Source organism: Anomaloglossus baeobatrachus, chromosome 2, assembly GCF_048569485.1.
Source record: "Anomaloglossus baeobatrachus isolate aAnoBae1 chromosome 2, aAnoBae1.hap1, whole genome shotgun sequence".
Taxonomy (NCBI): domain Eukaryota; kingdom Metazoa; phylum Chordata; class Amphibia; order Anura; family Aromobatidae; genus Anomaloglossus; species Anomaloglossus baeobatrachus.
Genome location: NC_134354.1, coordinates 132,327,658 through 132,347,572, shown reverse-complemented (window position 1 = coordinate 132,347,572; position 19,915 = coordinate 132,327,658). Strand labels below are relative to the sequence as shown.

Below are 19,915 nucleotides of genomic sequence, written 5' to 3'. Positions count from 1 at the left end.
GAGCACCTAATTGTGGCTGGTTTATGATGAAATAATGTTCTTTCCACTTCTAAATTATGGAATATTTAGAAAATATATTTACTTAGAAAATTGGTGATATGTTCAATACTTCTTTCGCCTGCTGTATGTATAACAATACTGCAGCCTGTGGAATTCTATTTTTTCTTAATTCTTTGTAAATTTCTACCTCTCAGTTTTTTTAAAGAGGTTTTTCAGAATTGGGGACATGTTTTTTCATCAGTCTGTAGATACCCCACCACTCTTATTTATGTTTTGTGTAGTTTGATGAACATTTATGGTGTATCTCTACCGGTCCTATTAAGAATGAATGGACAGACAGTGCGTATGAGCAACCTTCGCTTCATTTAGCTGGGGCTCTTCAGATGTTTGGTGGGGGCCTTGATGGTTGTACTCCCCAGCAATCGAAAAGCTATCCCGTGAATAGGGAAAAACTTTTAAACTTGAGAACATCCATTTAAGGGACATAATTGGTATATGGGCAATGGGGCATTTTTATTTTAATCCTGAAAACGCTTATTAAAAGCTGGCTTATCAAATGTTTTAGTTGTGCCCCTGTATAATAGAAGAGCAGGGGATGATGAATTTTGGGGTTCACAGGAAATCGTGTTTGTATATGAGCGTGTTAGTTATGAGTCAACGGAGAGTCGCTCCCACGGTTATGCTGTGGGTAGGTTATATACCAGGAAATGATTACTGTGTCCAGCTGTGTCTCGGAGTTATGCAGAGTGAGTAACTTAATCCCGGGAATCCTGCCGTGTGTTAGGAGTGGTACGATGTCAGTGCTGGGGATACTACCTCTATGAATAATTACAGCGCTAACATTACCACTTTATGTAAAGAATGTGAATGAAGAAGCATTACAGCAATGAATAGAATAAGTATAAAGTGTATCTGCCTTCCTAAACACACCGATATGTCCTGTAGACTTCACAATATTCGTGCGGAGGTCTGCTCTACTATAGATCCTGAATGTGCCAAGGCATTGCCCAGGTACCCATTGAGATTACTTTTTATTTTAATCCAAATGGATCTCAAATTCTGATAACACCAGGAGTTTAATTTTGACAATGGTTGCACATTTTCATGCGGTGCTTGTCCGATATATTCTCAATTGGGCCTAATTCACACTTCAGCATCTTCAGACCGTGTTTCATCCTTATTTGACAGCCAAAATCGTGAGTGATCACAAAACACAGAGCAAACCTGAACCTCTCATTTGTAGTTTGGCTATGGTTTTCACTTCTAATTCTGACCAGATTTAGACTATATTTCATAATCCGTATATGGACCACCTTGGCCGGGACGATCGCAGGTTGTCTTACCCGAATTTACAGCTTTCAGCATATTAGAAAATACGAGCTTGTGTTTGGAGACTCGTGGTTTCTCAGAGCAGTGCAGTCAATGTGAAATACAGCAAAATAAACCCAGCCTTTGGCTTTCAAATACTGAAGAGAAGAGGGAGAGATTAATGTCTCCATCTTCTCCATTGGCTTTCTCTACATACAGTATAGACCAAAAGTTTGGACACACCTTCTCATTCAAAGAGTTTTCTTTTTTTTTTTCATGACGCTGAAAATTGTAGATTCACATTGAAGGCATCAAAACTATGAATTAACACATGTGGAATGAAATACTTAGCAAAAAAGTGTGAAACAACTGAAAATGTCTTTTATTCTAGGTTCTTCAAAGTAGCCACCTTTTGCTTTGATTACTGCTTTGCACACTCTTGGCATTCTCTTGATGAGCTTCAAGAGGTAGTCACCGGAAATGGTTTTCCAACAGTCTTGAAGGAGTTCCCAGAGATGCTTAGCACTTGTTGGCCCTTTTGCCTTCACTCTGCGGTCCAGCTCACCCCAAACCATCTGGATTGGGTTCAGGTCTGGTGACTGTGGAGGCCAGGTTATCTGGCGTAGCACCCAATCACTCTCCTTCTTAGTCAAATAGCCCTTACACAGCCTGGAGGTGTGTTTGAGGTCATTGTCCTGTTTAAAAATAAATGATGGTCCAACGAAACGCAAACCGGATAGAATAACACGCCGCTGAAAGATGCTGTGGTAGCCATGCTGGTTCTGTATGCCTTCAATTTTGAATAAATCCCCAACAGTGTCACCAGCAAATCCCCCCCCCCACACCGTCACACCTCCTCCTCCATGCTTCACGGTGGGAACCAGCCATGTAGAGTGCATCCGTTTACCTTTTCTACAAAGACACGGTGGTTGGATCCAAAGATCTCAAATTTGGACGCATCAGACCAAAGCACAGATTTCCACTGGTCTAATGTCCATTCCTTGTGTTCTTTGGCCCAAAAAAGTCTCTTCTGCTTGTTGCCTGTCCTTAGCAGTGGTTTCCTAGCAGCTATTTTACCATGAAGGCCTGCTGCACAAAGTCTCCTCTTAACAACAGTTGTTTTACAGATGAGAATGTGTGTCCAAACTTTTGTCTGTACTGTATGTGGAATAATAAATATGGGAATATATGCATTACTGCTATGGAAAAAAACATGTAAAAATTGAGATGCTTATCTCACAGAATTGGCCAGGTTTATGTGAGCCCAACAACCAGTGGCAAGGCGACCTAATTTTTGTTGGGTCCCTATCAAACTAATGCCTCTTGAAACTGTCATAAGGCCTCATTCAGACTGCTATTTTTCATGCACATGATCATTCCATGTTTGTCACAGAACACCTACCCATTATAATCTTTGGAAATGTTCACGTGTGGGTTTTTGGGATTTTTTTGTGGACCATGTATCTGCACAAAAATCATAGTAACGTCCTATTTTTTTTTTTAATGTCTTCAATCTTTTAGGCTGCTTTCACACAACCGGTTTTTGCAGTGCGGCACAATACGGCGCTCTGCAGAAAAACCGCAACAGTTTGGGTTTTTTTTACGCCGGTTGCGTTCTTTTTGCATAGACTTACATTAGTGCCGTGTTGTGCTGCATGGGCTTGCGTTCCGTCCGTTTTTTGCCGCATATGGCAGATTTAGCTGATGCGGCGGCCGGATGGAACGTTGCGTGGCACGTTTTTTTGTCCGGAAAAAAAAACCCGCATTGCGCCGCATCCGGCTGATGCGGCGCGATTTGCAATGCATGCCTATGGATGCCGCATGCGTCGTCCTGCGGCATAGACCGCATCCGGCCGCTGCATGCGTTTTTTTCCACTACGTATGCTCAGTAGCGTGCCGCAAGCGGCAAAAACCTGACGGGCCGCATGTCAAAAACTTATGCAAAGGATGTGGTTTTGTCGCCGCATCCGTTGCATAGGTTTTAGAGCCGGATTGGCCGGCTCTGCTAAAACCGGATGTGTGAAAGGCAGCCTTACCCATACAAGTCCATGGACCTGGGAAAATAATAGACTGCACACAAATAATTAGTGTGCTGTCCGAAAATAATCTTGTAACCAATAGGAGAAACTTTGTAATTTACTTATTACATAGGTAAAAATCACTGATGTAAAAACAGAGCAAACACTGATGAGACTCTGATGCAAAGTGCCGGATTACACGGTATGCCCTGCACTATCCAGTCTCCCTGATCTTATCGCATCGGTGTCACACTATTTATATTTGTCTATTGTTTGTCAAGTCTTTTACCAAAAGAACTGGTTGTTTCACTAAAGTGTAAAAAAAGAAATGTGCAGCTCCAATAAAAGTGAAACAGGAAAAGATCACGTGTTCTATACGCCAATAAAATGTGTAGTATTCTACCAGAAAGCCATCTGATCTCTGGTTATTCACGAATGACAGAAGTGGTGTGTGACAGGGATGTAAACACCTTCTCCCCAACCTACTTTTTAATGTAATTTTACTTTTCTTCTTCTTGCCACATTTCCCACTCTTATTGTGTAGCCATGACTTACGGGCACGGATATTACTGTCTGTGTGTATAGTCTGAATATCGGATTGTGGAACTGCTGGCCATTTAGATGTACAGTGGAGCCTTGGATTACGAGCATCATTGGCTCCGGGAGTGTGCTCTTAAACCAAGTTACTCTTATATCAAAGCGAACTTTCCATAGGAAATAATTGAAACACAGACAATTCGTTCCACAACCCAAAAATATTTACTGTATTTATACAAACTTATTACAGTAATGCAAAATAATGTGCTGTATTCATATAAATTTATAACAGTACACTAATACAAAATACTGTACAGTAAAAAGCATATAAAGCAAATTTAAACTGCACTTTAGCTTACAATAGACTTGTTGGTGTGCGGGAAGTACAGTATAAGCAATGTGCTGCACTGGTTAGCCGAAAGAGAGTACAATACTGTATCTACAAATGCAAATTGATAGACTTGCTGTATAGTATATACTGTACTGTACAATAGTATACTGTATACAGTACATATGTACAGAAAGTTACCTCTAGAGTGGGTCAGAGCGCGGTGAAAGGACAGAACCGGAAGTGTGCACGGTGCGGATTTGCTCTTCTTGCAAAGCATTGCTCTTAAACCAAGTTAGAAATTTGTAAAATCTTTGCTTGTCTTGCAAAACGCTCTCAAACCAAGTTACTCTTAAACCAAACCTGTATATGTGACACGTGCCGTGGCCCCTCACTCATGTCAGTTCACACAGCTGTAGATTGTCTTGCGGTCTTCTATAAAACCCCTGATATATCCCATGTTCTCACAATAGCTTGTGCTATATGGCGAATACTGCTCTGCTACATGTGTAAATCACACACTTCTCAGTCTCAAAACAGTAACAGAGATTTTTATTTTCTAGGATTGCTAAAATAATTCTCCAAGGAAAGCGACCTTTAAATGGAATTTATGGCTTATTAGGCTCCTTCCTGCCTGGGAAACATACTGTGTTGTATATGAAGATTACTTATAAATGCATAAAAAATGTCTAGATCCGTCATCTAATTGGGATTTTACAATAACCCGTGTTAAAGTCAGTCTGTCACCTGTTGGCTGCTGATATAGGGGCAGAGTCGCACTGTTAGGCTACTTTCACACTTGCGTTCAGCGCAGTCCGTCACTATTGAGAATAGCGCAGTCCGTTAACGCACTGCGCTATTCTCCATAGACTTGTATGGACGACGCACTGTAACGCAAGTGTCAGCGTTGCATCCGCTGGACGACGCAGCAACGTTATTTTGACGCTGTGCCGGGCGGATGGAACGCTGCATGTAACTTTTTTTGAGCAGCAGAAACCTTTATTTTTCACTGCGCATGCCCTCTCTTTTTTTTTTTTTATAATCACAAACTTTATTTTATTTCTCGGTGGCCGAACGTTCAGCTGAGCGCTCGGCCGCCGGCATGTCAGGGCACTCAGCTGAGCGCTCGGCCGCCGGCATGTCAGGGCACTCAGCTGAGCGCTCGGCCGCCGGCATGTCAGGGCACTCAGCTGAGCGCTCGGCCGCCGGCATGTCAGGGCACTCAGCTGAGCGCTAGGCCGCCGGCATGTCAGGGCACTCAGCTGAGCGCTCGGCCGCCGGCATGTCAGGGAACTCAGCTGAGCGCTCGGCCGCCGGCATGTCAGGGCACTCAGCTGAGCGCTCGGCCGAAGGCATGTCAGGGCACTCAGCTGAGCGCTCGGCCGCCGGCATGTCAGGGCACTCAGCTGAGCGCTCGGCCGCCGGCATGTCAGGGCACTCAGCTGATCGCCCGGCCGCCGGCATGTCAGGGCACTCAGCTGAGCGCTCGGCCGCCGGCATGTCAGGGCACTCAGCTGAGCGCTCGGCCGCCGGCATGTCAGGGCACTCAGCTGATCACCCGGCCACCGGCATGTTATAGCGCTCAGCTGAGCGCTCGACCGCCGGCATGTGAGAGCGCTCGGCCGCCGGCTATTAAGAGCGATCAGCTGATCGTTCACAATAGTCGGCTGCCGGTACTGTAAAGAAGAAAAAATAAATAACGCTTTCCGTTATTTTGTACGATCCATGGCATTGCGTTGTGCCACTATATGCAACGCATCCGTTGCATCCGTCACACAACGCGATGCTACAGAAGCCGTCCAACGCAAGTGTGAAACTAGCCTTATCTGTGCAAACCATGTATATAAATATTGTGCTGTTTGGCTGATAGACCTAATCAAGAATACAGCGCCGTCAACCAGCGATTGATCGCTTGCTCATTGCTCAGCACTATGTTTGAAGTCGTGATCGGTCTCTTTGCGCCTTCTCTGCCCCTTCTGTGGTCTGTCGGCTTCGGAGGATCATGTTACTTACCCAGCCTTCATCAAGACTGTAGCTGGCACTTAAAGGGAATGTATGATACACTATATATGTTAAATGTATTTTACCCCTTCCTGACATCTGACATACATGAACGCCACAAATCAGGAGCGGGTGTATGGAGCGGGCTTTTTTTTTTTTTACTGCAAAAAAGACATTTAAACAAGTTTGATACTGCTATAAGGCTGCTTTCACACATCCGGTTTTAGCAGTGCGGCTAAATCCGACTCTAAAATCTATGCAACGGATGCGGCGAAAAAACCGCATCCTTTGCATAAGTTTTAACATGCGGCCCGTCCGTTTTTTGCCGGTTGCGGCAGGCTACTGAGCATGCGCAGTGCAAAAAAAAACCGCATGCGGCGACCGGATGCAGTTTTTACCGCATCGTGCCGCATCCGGCGTCCATGGGCATGAATTGGAAAAAGCGCCGCATCGGCAGGATGCAGCACAATGCATTTTTTTTTTCGCTGGACAAAAAAACGTGCCAGGCAACGTTCCATCCGGCCGCCGCATGGGCTAAATATGTCGCATACGGCAAAAACCGGACCGAACGCAAGGCCATGCGGCACAATCCGGCACTAATGAAAATCTATGCGGAAAAAACGCAACCGGCGGCAAAAAAAAACGTTTGCGTTTTTTCTGCAAAGAGCCGGATTGTGCCGCACAGGAAAAAACGGATGTGTGAAAGCAGCCTAATTGTACTGACGAGGGGCATCTTGTTGTCAGGTCTTTTTTTACCACACAATGTACGTGGTAAAAACAGTTCCCCAAAAATTTCTTCCAGTACACTTTATAGTAAAATGAATGGTGGCTTTCAAAAGCACAACTCGCCCCGCAAATTAATAAGCCCCCATACAACTACTGTATATGCACAGAAAAATAAAAAAAAGTTTGAGTCTTGGAGAAAAGGGGGCGCGAAAAATAAAACTGGCCATGTTTGGAAGGGGTTAAATTTGTATTTTCTAGTTTTCCTTATTACTGTATCTATATTAAAAATCTTGTAAATATCACAGTGGCTACTAAACCTTATGACCGACTCTCACTTCCTGATCTATACAGATGACTTTTCAGCAGATTCATCATGACTACTGACAGGATTACAGTGAAAGGTGTAAAAGTCCTATATATGGTTAGTAATGCAGGATTCATCACTGACAGAAGGAAATGGTCTCCGATCTTAAAGGGAACCTGTCAGGTGCAATATGCACCCAGAACCACGAGCAGTTCTGGGTGCATATTGCTAATCCCTGTCTAACCATCCCTGTATCTAGTAGCATAGATAAAGAGATCTTCAGAAAAAGTATTTCTAAAGATCTTATATCGTATGCTAATGAGTGAGGGCACTAGCCCCCTGGGCATTAGTTCCCCTTGCTAGTCGGCTCCATTAGCATGTTAGTACGCCCCGGAGTTTCGGTCATACACACTACTTCAGTTTGAAGCCAGGACACTTACACCCGGCTTCATAGTGTGCATGACCCAAACTCCGGGGTCATGAGCACTGAGCCGAAATCCAGTGTTGGACGTGATGGCAGCGGAGAGGTGAGTGAGATCATCCTCTGACACTTCGCATTCATTAGCATGTTAGCACGACCACAGGGGCGTACTAACATGCTAATAGAGCCGACAAGGAAGGGAAGCAACGCCCAGAGGACTAGTCCCCGCGCTCATTAGCATACGATATAAGATCTTTAAAAATACTTTTTCTAAAGATCTCTTTATGTATGCTAGTGTATACAGGGACAGTTAGGGATTACCAATATGCACCCAGAACTGCTCGTGGTTCTGCGTGCATATTGGACCTGACAGGTTCACTTTAAGATTAGAGCATGCCCAGTTTGTACTTCTATGGAAACCAATCTAGTCTAGTCAGTCTCTTGCTGTGAATGTCAATTTGTTGCCCAATATCGTTAACCCCCGTCACATGTACTTACCTTCCAAACGACCTCGCTGTGGGCGGCGAACATCCTCTTCCTGAAGGGGAAGGGACGTTCGGCGTCACATTGACGTCACACAGCGGCTGCCCAATAGAAGCGGAGGGGCGGAGATGAGCGGGACGTAAACATCCCGCCCACCTTTTTCCGCATTGCCAGCGGGACGCAGGTAAGCTGTGTTCGTCGTTCCCGGGGTGTCACGGAACTGATGTTATTTTCCACCATTCTGAACAATTGAACAAAAAAAGAAACCATTAAGTGTCCAGACAGCCCCTTTCAAACCTAAGTTATCCGAAATGGCCAATTTGTTTGCTGTCCTTCCGGCTGTTCATGGATAGATGATGGAGGTGGAGAGAATAATCAGCCGTGAATTACAACACCAGTCCCTGAGTTGAGATGTTGCGGATTTCCCCCTCTCTCCTCACTGGATACACATGCACGCTCAGCCGTACATGAATGCGTATGGTGGTGGGGCGGGAGGAATGGCTGTTTGGCTGAGAAGCCGTCACTCACTTTATATTATAGAAAACCCTCTTTAATTAGTTCTGTGCTGATAATAGGACTGATGAAGCAGACCGGCAGCGGTCCCACCATTCCATTCCTCTTTTCAGGCTTCGCTACTAATCAGATTTTTCTTAATCTAGATATTTTTGCATTAAGGTGCTCTTTTTGCTCTTGACCACACAGTTTGTGCCCAGACTTCTGGAGCCTATGTTATGCCCATTGACCTGAGTGGCGGTTTTCTTTGTTCTGTAATTTTCCTGTAAAACGTCAGATGCAGTTTCGTGGTTTGGCGAAATAGAGAATACAATTGTTCATATACACAGAAGTGAAAACGTGTGGCTCCGCTGTGGTAGCAGAACAAAATATGCCATTGATTTCCCAGCATGGTGTTGCTGGGATTTATAGTTCTACAGCACATTGGTTTACCTTGGATGAATCTACACTGCGGTGTTCATTTGGTGCGGTGGAGATAATACAGATTACAATTAAGTGAATTTGTAGCGGTTGCGTCTGGGGACGTCCGCTGTTACAATGCAGATCAGACGCAGAGGGTTAATGGAACACTTGGCCCTTCTATTCTGCCTCTGCTCAGTGTTTTCCTTTCTCATTATCTATTCTCCCTCCTTCTCCCCCTCCAGATTATTGCTGCGGATTGTAAGCGGGTCACAGTACTGAAATATTTCCTGGAAGCACTGTGCGGACAAGAAGAGCCTCTGCTGGCATTCAAGGGTGGAAAGTATGTGTCAGTGGCACCCGTCCCAGACGCCATAGGAAAGGAAACAGGAAGCCCGGAGGGAAACCAACTGGAAGATCAGGTATTGGTTAAAAGTGGGGGAGACTGGGGTTTACCCACTGAGCCAGTGGTAATAACTACAAGCAACCCAGAAGAAACAATATCTGAGGTTTTTGTTATTTCTTAAAACAACTTGATCTGTGAGCGATGTGCCAAGTATGTGCTGGAGCCTTGTTTTCCCGTGTGCCACATCCAGACATGCCACCCCCATTATGGATATCCACATTCCTTCTTGTATCATCCTAATGGGTGTTTTACGGTCCCTGTCTCTCCACCACATCCATCATCTGCTGCTATTATTTCATGGCTTCTTTTTTTTTTTTTTTTTAATAATAATGTGTTGCAGCCGAGACGGGGGAATGGGGGGAGAGGGAGGGGGTGTTGAGTTCAGATTGGGGATAAAGTTTGTGGGCGTACATCTTGGTGCTGTGCTCAGGGTGAATTGAAGTCTATTTGACACGTACAGGAAGAGCTGACAGCACCCATCCCACTACCCCCTCCACTGAACCCTGTCTGTCCCTCACATCCTGATCTGATTAAGAAGGCAAAGGCTCTGCTCAACCTCCCATGTACATGTTCACATCTAGCAATGCACCGTGTGCGCATCGGGGCAGCCACATGGAATCACGGCTATTTGGACTTGTACATTTCCAGGTTCCACAATTGTGGATTATGCTTTGTATATAGAACGTTTTGGCCGACAAATTACAATCAAAGATGAAATCTTCACACTTTGTTACATGGAGCTACCCCAGCATCCAAAATAACCATACTTATTGTAACATGTTATGTCTGGTGGGCTTTAAAGTAACCCTTAATGTAGAGGTTTCGGCTTAACAGCTACAAATCGTTGCGTGCTTGGAGTTGTAGTTACTTAACAACCTCTGGCTTAAATTTACTGAACAAAAATATAAACACAACACTTGTTTTTGCTCACATTTTTCATGAGCTAAAATCTCAAATCTAAGACTGTTTTTCTATGTACACAAAAGGCCTTTTTTTTCTCAAATATTGGTCACAAATTTTTCGAAATCTGTGTTAGTGATCACTTCTCCTTTGCTGTGCTAAAACGTCCAAACCCCCCCAGGGGTGGCATAATCAAGATGCTAATTAGACAGCGTGATTATTCCACAGGTGCGCCTTAGACTGGCCACCATAAAAGGACCCTCTGAAACGTGCAGTTTTATCACGCAATACAATACCACATGTCAGACGTTTTGAGGGCGTGTGCAGTTGGCAGGAATGTCCACCAGGGCTGTTGCCTGTGAACTGAATGTTCATTTTTCTACCATAAGCCATTTCCAAAGCCGTCTCAGAGAACTTGGTAGTACATGCCACCAGCCTCACATCCACAGACCACGTGTAACCCCAGGAACTCAACATCCAGCATCTTCACCTCCAAGATCTTCTTCGGACCAGCCACCCACACAGCTCCTGCAACAATCGATTTGCATAACCAAAGATAACAAACTGTCAGAAACCGTCTCAGGGAAGCTCATCTGCTGCTCGTTGTCTTCATTGGGGTCTCCACCTAACTGCAGTTTGTTGTCATAACCGACTTGAGTGGGCAAAAGTTCTCATCCAATGGCGTCTGGCACATTGGAGAGGTGTTCTCTTCGTGGATGAATCCTGGTTTTGACTGTATAGGGCAGATACACCCCACCCTTCCCCCAGTCCATGCAAAACTGTAAATCTGCAAATTTCAGAATGTCCTTTTCTAGTGGCCAGCCTAAGGCACACCTGAGCAATAATCATGTTGTCTAATCAGCATCTCCATATGCCACACCTGTGAGGTGGATTTATATTTTCTGCAAAGGAGATGTGCTCACTAAAGGGGGCTTTACACACAACAACATCGCTAACGAGATGTCGTTGGGGTTGCGGAATTCGTGACGCACATCCGGCCTCGTTAGCGACGTCGTTGCGTGTGACACATATGAGCGACCGCTTACGATCAAAAATACTCACCTAATCGTGATCGTTGACACGTCGTTCAAATCCCAAATATCGTTGATGTGGCTGGACGCAGGTTGTTCATCGTTCCTGAGGCAGCACACATCGCTATGTGTGACACCCCAGGAACGATGAACAACACTGTACCTGCGTCCTCCGGCAACGAGGTGGGCATGACTTTCCTGCGGCTCCTCTCTGCCCCTCCGCTTCTACTGGATGCCTGCCGTGTGACGGTGCTGTGACGCCGCATGAACCGCCCCCTTAGAAAAGAGGCTGTTCGCCGGCCACAGCGACGTCATTAGGCAGGTAAAGTATGTGTGACGGGTACTAGCGATATTGTGCGCCACGGGCAGCGATTTGCCCGTGACGCACAAATGACGGGGGCGGGTGCGATCACTAGCGATGTCGCTGCGTGTAAAGCAGCCTTTACACAGATTAAGAAAGAATAGTGAACAATATTTGAGAGAAAAGGCCTTTTTTTTTTTTACATTTTTTTCAGTTCAGCTCATGAAAAAATGGGAGCAAAGCTAAAGTGTTGTGCTTATATTTTTGTTCAATAAATTGTAGTAATCATATAAAATATGATCTCCAATATCTTATTGATCTCTTTTTCAAACATCTGGTGAGCTGTAATATTACTGTATGTTACCGTAATACAGACCAACTGACAGTGTTAGATCTTGAATATAGGGAATGATCTATGCGGTAAGAAAGGATGTCCAGCCCCAGGATTGTGATCACATGAGCATTGTGCAGACCACACGCTCGAAGGAATGGCAGAGATTTTTTTTTTTGCCGTAATGGGAAACATTGCAAAACATTTTTAAAAATAGCTTTCTCTGGGTGACTCCAAATTGATAAATGGAATAATTTTGGAAAATATTCTCATTTTATATATATATATATATATATATATATATATATATATATATATAATATGGTGTAGGCACAACTAAGACATTTAGAGGATTATCAGAAAATAATATAAAATAAAAGTAAAGCAATGGCCTTTAGAAACCAATCAGGTTCCAGCTCTCATATTTCATCGCTGTTTTGATAATAGAAGAAGCAATCTGATAGGTTACTATACACAACACCTCCATGTTTTTCATTTGCATGAATCCTAACTTCTGTCTTGTTGAATCTGTACATTTTACATATTTAGTCCAATCATAAAGATTGGGGCCGTGCTAATCACAGAGCACAATGTCTCAATTTACTCTACTCTTTTACACAGTATCTATGACCCCTAGTGATCTATGGATACAGATCGATCAGCCCTAACATTAAAACCGCCTGCCTTATATTATGCAGATCTCCTTTGTGCCTCCTTAAGGCTATGTGCCCACGCTGCGGATTTACCGCGGATTTTGCCGCAGATTTGCCGCGGATTTCCCGAAAATCTGCAGCAGCGGCACTTCCAAGCCATTTCAATGGCATTTTGGAAATGCTGTGTCCATGCTGCGGATTTTTCCGCGGCGGATTTGCTGCGGATTTTGATCCGGAAAAATCTGCAGCATGTCAATTATTATTGCGGATTTTGGTGCGGATTTTGGGTATAGAATGGGGTAAAAAAAAAAATCAGCGGTAAATCCGCGGCAAAAATAAGGTGCGGATTTGCCGCGAAAGTCGCGGATTTTCATGCAGAAAAATCCGCAGGTACATTCTACCGTGGACACATAGCCTAACTGCTCAAATCCATTCAAGTATGGACTCAGTAAGGTCTGCTGTCTCGCTGTCTCCTGCACTAAGGCATTAGTGGCAGCTCCCTTTAAGGGATTGTCCAGCCTTATGTATATACCAAAGAGAAAAACCCCATATAAAATGTAACCTTTATTAATACATTTAAAAGGTTAAAAAGACCAATTAGGGCTCGCTTTTATCCCTACCTGTATTTCTGGTATTACTAATTTTGGTATTACCTTTTCCATACTAACATCCTCCCTTTCACTATAATAGGTATTTGTTGCTCGGTTTACCTTTTAAATGTATTATTAAAGGTTATATTGTACACAGGGTTTTTCTCTTTGTTATATTTAAAGTGCCTTGCGAAAGTATTCGAATTTTTCAACCTTTTCCCATATGTCAGGTTTCAAACATAAAGACAAAACAATTAATAAGGTGAAGAATCAACAACAAGTGGGACACCATTGTAAAGTTGAATGAAATTTATTGCTTATTTTAAACTTTTGTAAAAAATAATAAACTGAAAATTGGGGTGTGCAATATTATTCATCCCCTTTACTTTCAGTGTATCAAACTCACTCCAGAAGTTCATTGAGGATTTCTGAATGATCCAATGTTGTCCTAAATGACTGATGATGATAAATATAATCCACCTGTGTGTAATCAAGTCTCCGTATAAATGCACCTGCTCTGTCATAGTCTCAGTGTTCTGTTTAAAGCGCAGATAGCATAATGAAAGCCAAGGAACACAACAGGCAGGTCCGTGATACTGTTGTGAAGTTTAAAGCTGGATTTGGTTACAAAAAGATTTCCAAAACTTTAAACATCCCAAGAAGCACTGTGTAAGCGATCATATTGAAATGGAAGGAGTATCCTACCACTGGAAATCTACCAATACCCGGCTGAAAAAGACTGATCAGAGATGCAGCCAAGAGGCCCATGATCACTCTGGATGAACTGCAGAGATCTACAGCTGAGGTGGTAGAGTCTGTCCATATGACAACAATTAGTCGTACACTGCACAAATCAGGCCTTTATGGAAGAGTGGCAAGAAGAAAGCCATTTCTCAAAGATATCCATAAAAAGTGTCGTTTAACGTTTGCCATAAGCCACCTGGGAGACACACCAAACATGTGGAAGAAGGTGCTCTGGTCAGATGAAACCTAAATCGAACTTTTTGGGCACAATGCCAAACGATATGTTTGGCGTAAAAGCAACACAGCTCATCACCCTGAACATTCCATCCCCACTGTCAAACATAGTGGTGGCAGCATGATGGTTTGGGCCTGCTTTTCTTCAGCAGGGACAGGGAAGATAATTAAAATTGATGGGAAGATGGATGGAGCCAAATACAGGACCATTCTTGAAGAAAACCTGTTGGAGTCTGCAAAAGACCTGAGACTGGGATGGAGATTTGTCTTCCAACAAGACAATGATTCAAAACATAAAGCAAAATCTACAATGGAATGATTCACAAATAAACGTATCCAGGTGTTAGAATGGACAAGTCAAAGTCCAGACCTGAATCCATTCAAGAATCTGTGGAAAGAGCTGAAAACTGCTGTTCACAAACGCTCTCCATCCAACCTCACTCAGCTCGAGCTGTTTGCAAAGGAAGAATGGGCAAGAATTTCAGTCTCTCGATGTGCAAAACTAATAGACACATACCCCAAGCGACTTGCAGCTGTAATCGCAGCAAAAGGTAGCGCTACAAAGTATTAACTTAAAGGGGACGAATAATATTGCACGCCCCAATTTTCAGTTATTTATTTTTTTATGAAAGTTTAAAATAAGCAATAAATTTTTTTCACCTTCACAATTGTGTCCCACTTGTTGTAGATTCTTCACCATAATATTACATTGTTTTATCTTTATGTTTGAAGCCTGAAATGTGGGAAAGATTAAAAAATTCAAGGGGGCCGAATACTTTTGCAAAGCACTGTGTGTGTGTGTGTGTGTGTGTGTGTGTGTGTGTATGTATGTTTGTATATGTGTGTGTATATATATATATATATATATAATGTATATGTATATGTCGCTGTCACGAACCACCGGGGGGGGTCACTCAGAAATCCCCCGCGCTGGCTACCAGTACGTCACAATCGGGGGGTAACAAGTGGGGGTCACCCCTCCTTTATACCGACCGACAGACAGAGCACGTGACGCGCTCTCTAGCGCCCCTCTTATAGTCAGGCCAATTATGGAATTGCCCGACAATAAGCAAGGAGGCCGCTATACTACTTATGCCGATTATTGAAGGGTCCCCGGTGAGAGTAGGGTATATATTCCCCCGACCTCCGCGGGCGGAATATATAAAACCTCCCCGAATCTCACTGGCCTCCCCACAATAATCCTTGGCACAACTCGCTGCCACCAACCGCTTCACGGTAACTATTAGCCGAACACACAGACGTGGGATTCAAGATCGAGATAACAGAACAGCCCAAGATTAATTATATAATTTAATCGGCCTAAAGCCACACTAGAAACTACAATATATACAATAGGGGATCTACAGAATATACATATGTCAGAGTACAGTTACAATCAAAGCATGGGTTACAAACAGGCATACACAGTTCCAGCAGTTACCTTGTGCGTCTGGCCACAGGGGGGCGCTGTAGACCAGGTTTCCAGGAACTCCCTCACAGGTCTTTCCCAACCAGGCCCCCGAGCAAAAGAACACTGGAAAATGGCCGAAGTAGGGTTATCAACCTGGGCAAATCCAGGTCCCCTCCTACCTTAGTGACCTCAGAGGGAGCACTGCTCCACCCCTGGCTGGAGTTATGGACAAAATCCACAACATGGAATATGGCCATAACTTGGCCTGGGAGCGTCGTAGGCGGACGCCGACGCTCTCATTGTGACAGCTATGAATTTAGCTACAGAACGAGAGGACTCATGACTTGTCTACTAGTTCCCCATTGGCTGATATCACGCCTGGGGTATTTCCCCAGGTCCTGCTCCCATAAAAAGGGTGTGCCAGCATCGTCCGCATGCGGAGACACCATTTTTATGGTTGCCATATTTATCGGAAATATGGCTTGCGAGATATGAACCATTTTTTTACTGGAGTCGTCCTGTCTGGATACTTCCAAGCTTGCTAACTAGATAGCAGCCCCTACTACAGGGTCACGGCAGGGAGTCATCCTGTGTCCATTGTTCCCACATCACCTAATCTCCATATCACAGGAGATGGCCATGGGATGTGTTGCTAGGATGTGACACCTTCACAGATGCTGGACATCTGAGAACAAGAAGGGAGGGGGCACTGCCATGGAGTGATGAGAGCGATTATGACTGGAAGTCATAATTCATCTTCATATCCCAGGGTTTGCCTCACAGTCGCGGGCGGAGGAGGGGACGCTGCGCTCTCCCACTGCTCAGGTCCGGCCGCTGCTGCTGCTGCTCGGTGGTGGCTCAAGCGGTGGGCCGGATCCCGGGGACTCAAGCGGCGCTCCTCGCCCGTGAGTGAAAAGGGGTTGGGATTGATTGGATGGTGGGGATTGGATTATTGTCCGTGACGCCACCCACGGTTGTGGTGATATTGGTGACACCACCGCTGCTCTAGACGGGGATCCCCGGAGCGGTGACAGGGAGCAGCTTTGTTGTTAGTTCTCCCCTCCGTGGGTAGGGGGTTGTTTGTCCCGGGGCCCAGTGATGGGGGTAGGGATGGATTGCAGGCGGGCTACGGGGCCTGGTGAGGTGCAGGGTCGCGGGGGCAGCGCTGTGCCGCACGGCACAGTGGTACTCACTCAGCCAATGATGAGGACATAGTTCTTGGTAAAACAAACGGCTGGATGGACGGGTCCCACAGGCGGCTGCGGTGTTGTTTCTCCCGGCAAGTTGGTGGTGACTGCCTTTCCCTGCACCTATGTACGGTAGATGGTTCCAATGGGTTCCCACCGGTAACCCGCTCCCCAGCTTGGATATGGGCTGGAGGAGCCCCTTTTGCCCGCAGGCTCTGGCCCTGGGAACGGTAGCCTTGGCGGTGGCTGTGTTTCCCTCTCACGGTTGGACTGTTGCCTTCTGTCGCGACTTGACTGCTGGGAAACCCAGGAGGTCCCCTTCGCTAACGAATTTGGCAAATTCACGGCGACTCCTAGCCTTGCCGGGGTCCGTAAGCCCCTGTCCGATGGTGCTGGCTTCTCTTTGCGTACCGGTCCTGTACCGCCGGGCCACCGCCCGTCCACGGTCCTTACGGTAGACTCCAATAGGCCACTCCCGCAGACGGTCACCACCGTCTGCCAACCTTGCTGTACCGCCCGGGCCACACACCTGGACGCTGTCAGTTAGTTGCTCCACTACCACTTTCCTTCCTCTCACTTTCACCTCCAAAACTGATCTGTCTACTTTTCCCGCCTCCAGGACTGTGAACTCCTCGGTGGGCGGGGCCAACCGCCTGGCCCACCCCCTGGTGTGAACATCAGCCCCTGGAGGAAGGCAACAATGGTTTTGTGTCTGACTTTGGTGTGCCTGATCGGGAGTGTGGGGTGTGTAGGTGTTGTTCTCTGTGGCACCTGGCTTATATATAATATAAAATCTTATTGTACTCCTTGTTCTATATTAGCTGCAGTTTTTGGTCTTCTCCCAATTGTCCAGCCTTATGACACGTCATTAATATCAGATAATTGGGAGTATATCATTCAATAGGAGCTGAGCTTCAAGTCTCCGCAATGGCCTTTACATAGAGAACAGAGCTGTGGTGGTAATGCTCCTTATCAGGGTCTCCATCCAGCTAATGGCTCAGCTAAAAACAGCTTAGAATGTTTTTGATCCCGCTGATCTGATATTGATGAACCTTTGTAGAGAGAGGTTCCGATGATAAAACCCGACCGTCCAAGTCCTGTAAGTTGTGTGTTGGAACGTACAAGGATCAGACCTGCTTACCTAGCAGATCCCACAGATGTAGATTGAGAAGTCAAGTCTACACATTGCAAAGATTGTTCAGCAATTTAAAGAAGGTGAGAAAGGATTTGGTGTGGCAGGGTGTGTTATCTTGCAGAAGAGTCCGCTTCCATTAGGTAATACTGGTGACATGAAGGGGTGTACTTGGTGTACAGCAGTGTATACGCTGGTGATATGTCAAAGGAACAACCGGATGAATGAAAGGACCCAAGATTTCCCAGTACATTGCTCATATCATGACATTGCCTCCACTTCTAATCTTCTTCCCAGTGCATCCAAAGAAAATTAGATTCATCAAACTGGGCCTCCTTCTAGTGCTCCATTGTCAAATTCTGGTCCTCACTCCAACTGATATCCCCCACTTCACAGCCATGTACACCGCAAGCTGCTACCTTTCTTTCATACCCGTTTTGGCGCAATAGGTAACGCAATGTAACCCGCTTGATGTTCTTGTGGTGCTTGCTACATCTGTAAGTACTAAGCACGACATACCCACAAAACCTGATATTTTGGTAATGCCCTGACTTGGTTGTCCAGACATGACAATTTAGCCCTTGACAAAGTCACCAACATGCTTATACTTTCAAGTTTTTCAACTTGAATGATTGCTGACTTTCTGGCTAATATCTCCCACCCTGTGACAGGTGACATTATATATTCACCACACCTGTCAGAGGTTATAATGTTATGGCTGATCTGTGCATTAAAATTAAAGCAGTTATACAGAGGCTATGACTATGCCTTCTTATCTCACACTTATCTAACAAACTTTCCAAAGGTTGTCTTTCAATAAAATCCGTTTTCCATCCCCAGACAAATCTGTGGTGTAGGTTGTACTTTTCCCTTCACAGCCATCTACTTGTCATGAGGCCGTGGCTGTGTAATGCACGAGTGTCAGTGGAAGCAGCTCATTTTCTCACGTTTTTGTAGAGCTGGCTACCAGACACAGTGAACTTGTGACCCTTAGCTGACATTGGGTGTCCCCTCCTCCTTTCACTCACATAGTCGTTAATGCCCTTAGTCATTTGGTAAGTGAGAAGTTCCCCTTTGGTTAGTAGGCGGGACCCTGGTACCCAGATCTTATGAAAGCTAAACTTAAAATCTACATACCCTTTTGACTAGCACTTGACCTCTCATAAGTTAACCAGGAGCCATATTTAACTCCTGATCTCAACAGACTTTACCACATGCGAGCTAAAACGTACCTCTTTCTAAACTTCTGCTGGAGATACGCTACCCAGAGACGAGGAAGTGAGACTGAGCTGTGTGTGAGCAGCCTGCCTTCCTCCTTCCCAGGATGAACTTGGGGAAGGGATAGCCATGGACCCCCATTTACTACAGAAAGGCTCTCAAAGTCTTCTTAGCAATTTTTTTTTTGTAAGATGTTCAAAGTATGAGCATTTCATCACCTTACTGTGACCCGGACATGTCAAAGGAGATTAAAAACATGAAATAAAAAAATAAAACCAATTTACATAGACACCTACGAATAAATATATATATATATATATATATATATATATATATGTATGTATATATATATATATATGTATGTATGTATATATATATATATATATATATATATATATATATATATATATATATATATATATATACACATATACAGTACAGACCAAACGTTTGGACACACCTTGTCATTCAAAGACTTTTCTTTATTTTCATGACTCTGAAAGTTGTAGATTCACATTGAAGGCATCAAAACTATGAATTAACACATGTGGAATGAAATACTTAACAAAAAAGTGTGAAACAACTGAGAATATGTCTTATATTCCAGGTTCTTCAAAGTAGCCACCTCACCTTTTGCTTTGATTACTGCTTTTGCACACTCTTGTCATTCTCTTGATGATCTTCAAGAGGTAGTCACCGGAAATGGTTTTCACTTCACAGGTGTGCCCTGTCAGGTTTA

At 44.6% G+C, this 19,915-nt stretch overlaps 1 protein-coding gene across 2 annotated transcripts in view; it reads left to right on the top strand.

Annotated features, from left to right (window-relative positions):
- The window catches only part of SMG6 (SMG6 nonsense mediated mRNA decay factor), a 420,134-nt gene that overhangs the window by 361,908 nt on the left and 38,311 nt on the right, over positions 1-19,915 (top strand). For both annotated transcript variants that reach the window (XM_075335342.1, XM_075335343.1), the window contains one exon: positions 9,284-9,460. In XM_075335342.1, the coding sequence (XP_075191457.1) occupies positions 9,284-9,460 (177 nt within the window). The remainder of the gene's footprint in view (positions 1-9,283; positions 9,461-19,915) is intronic.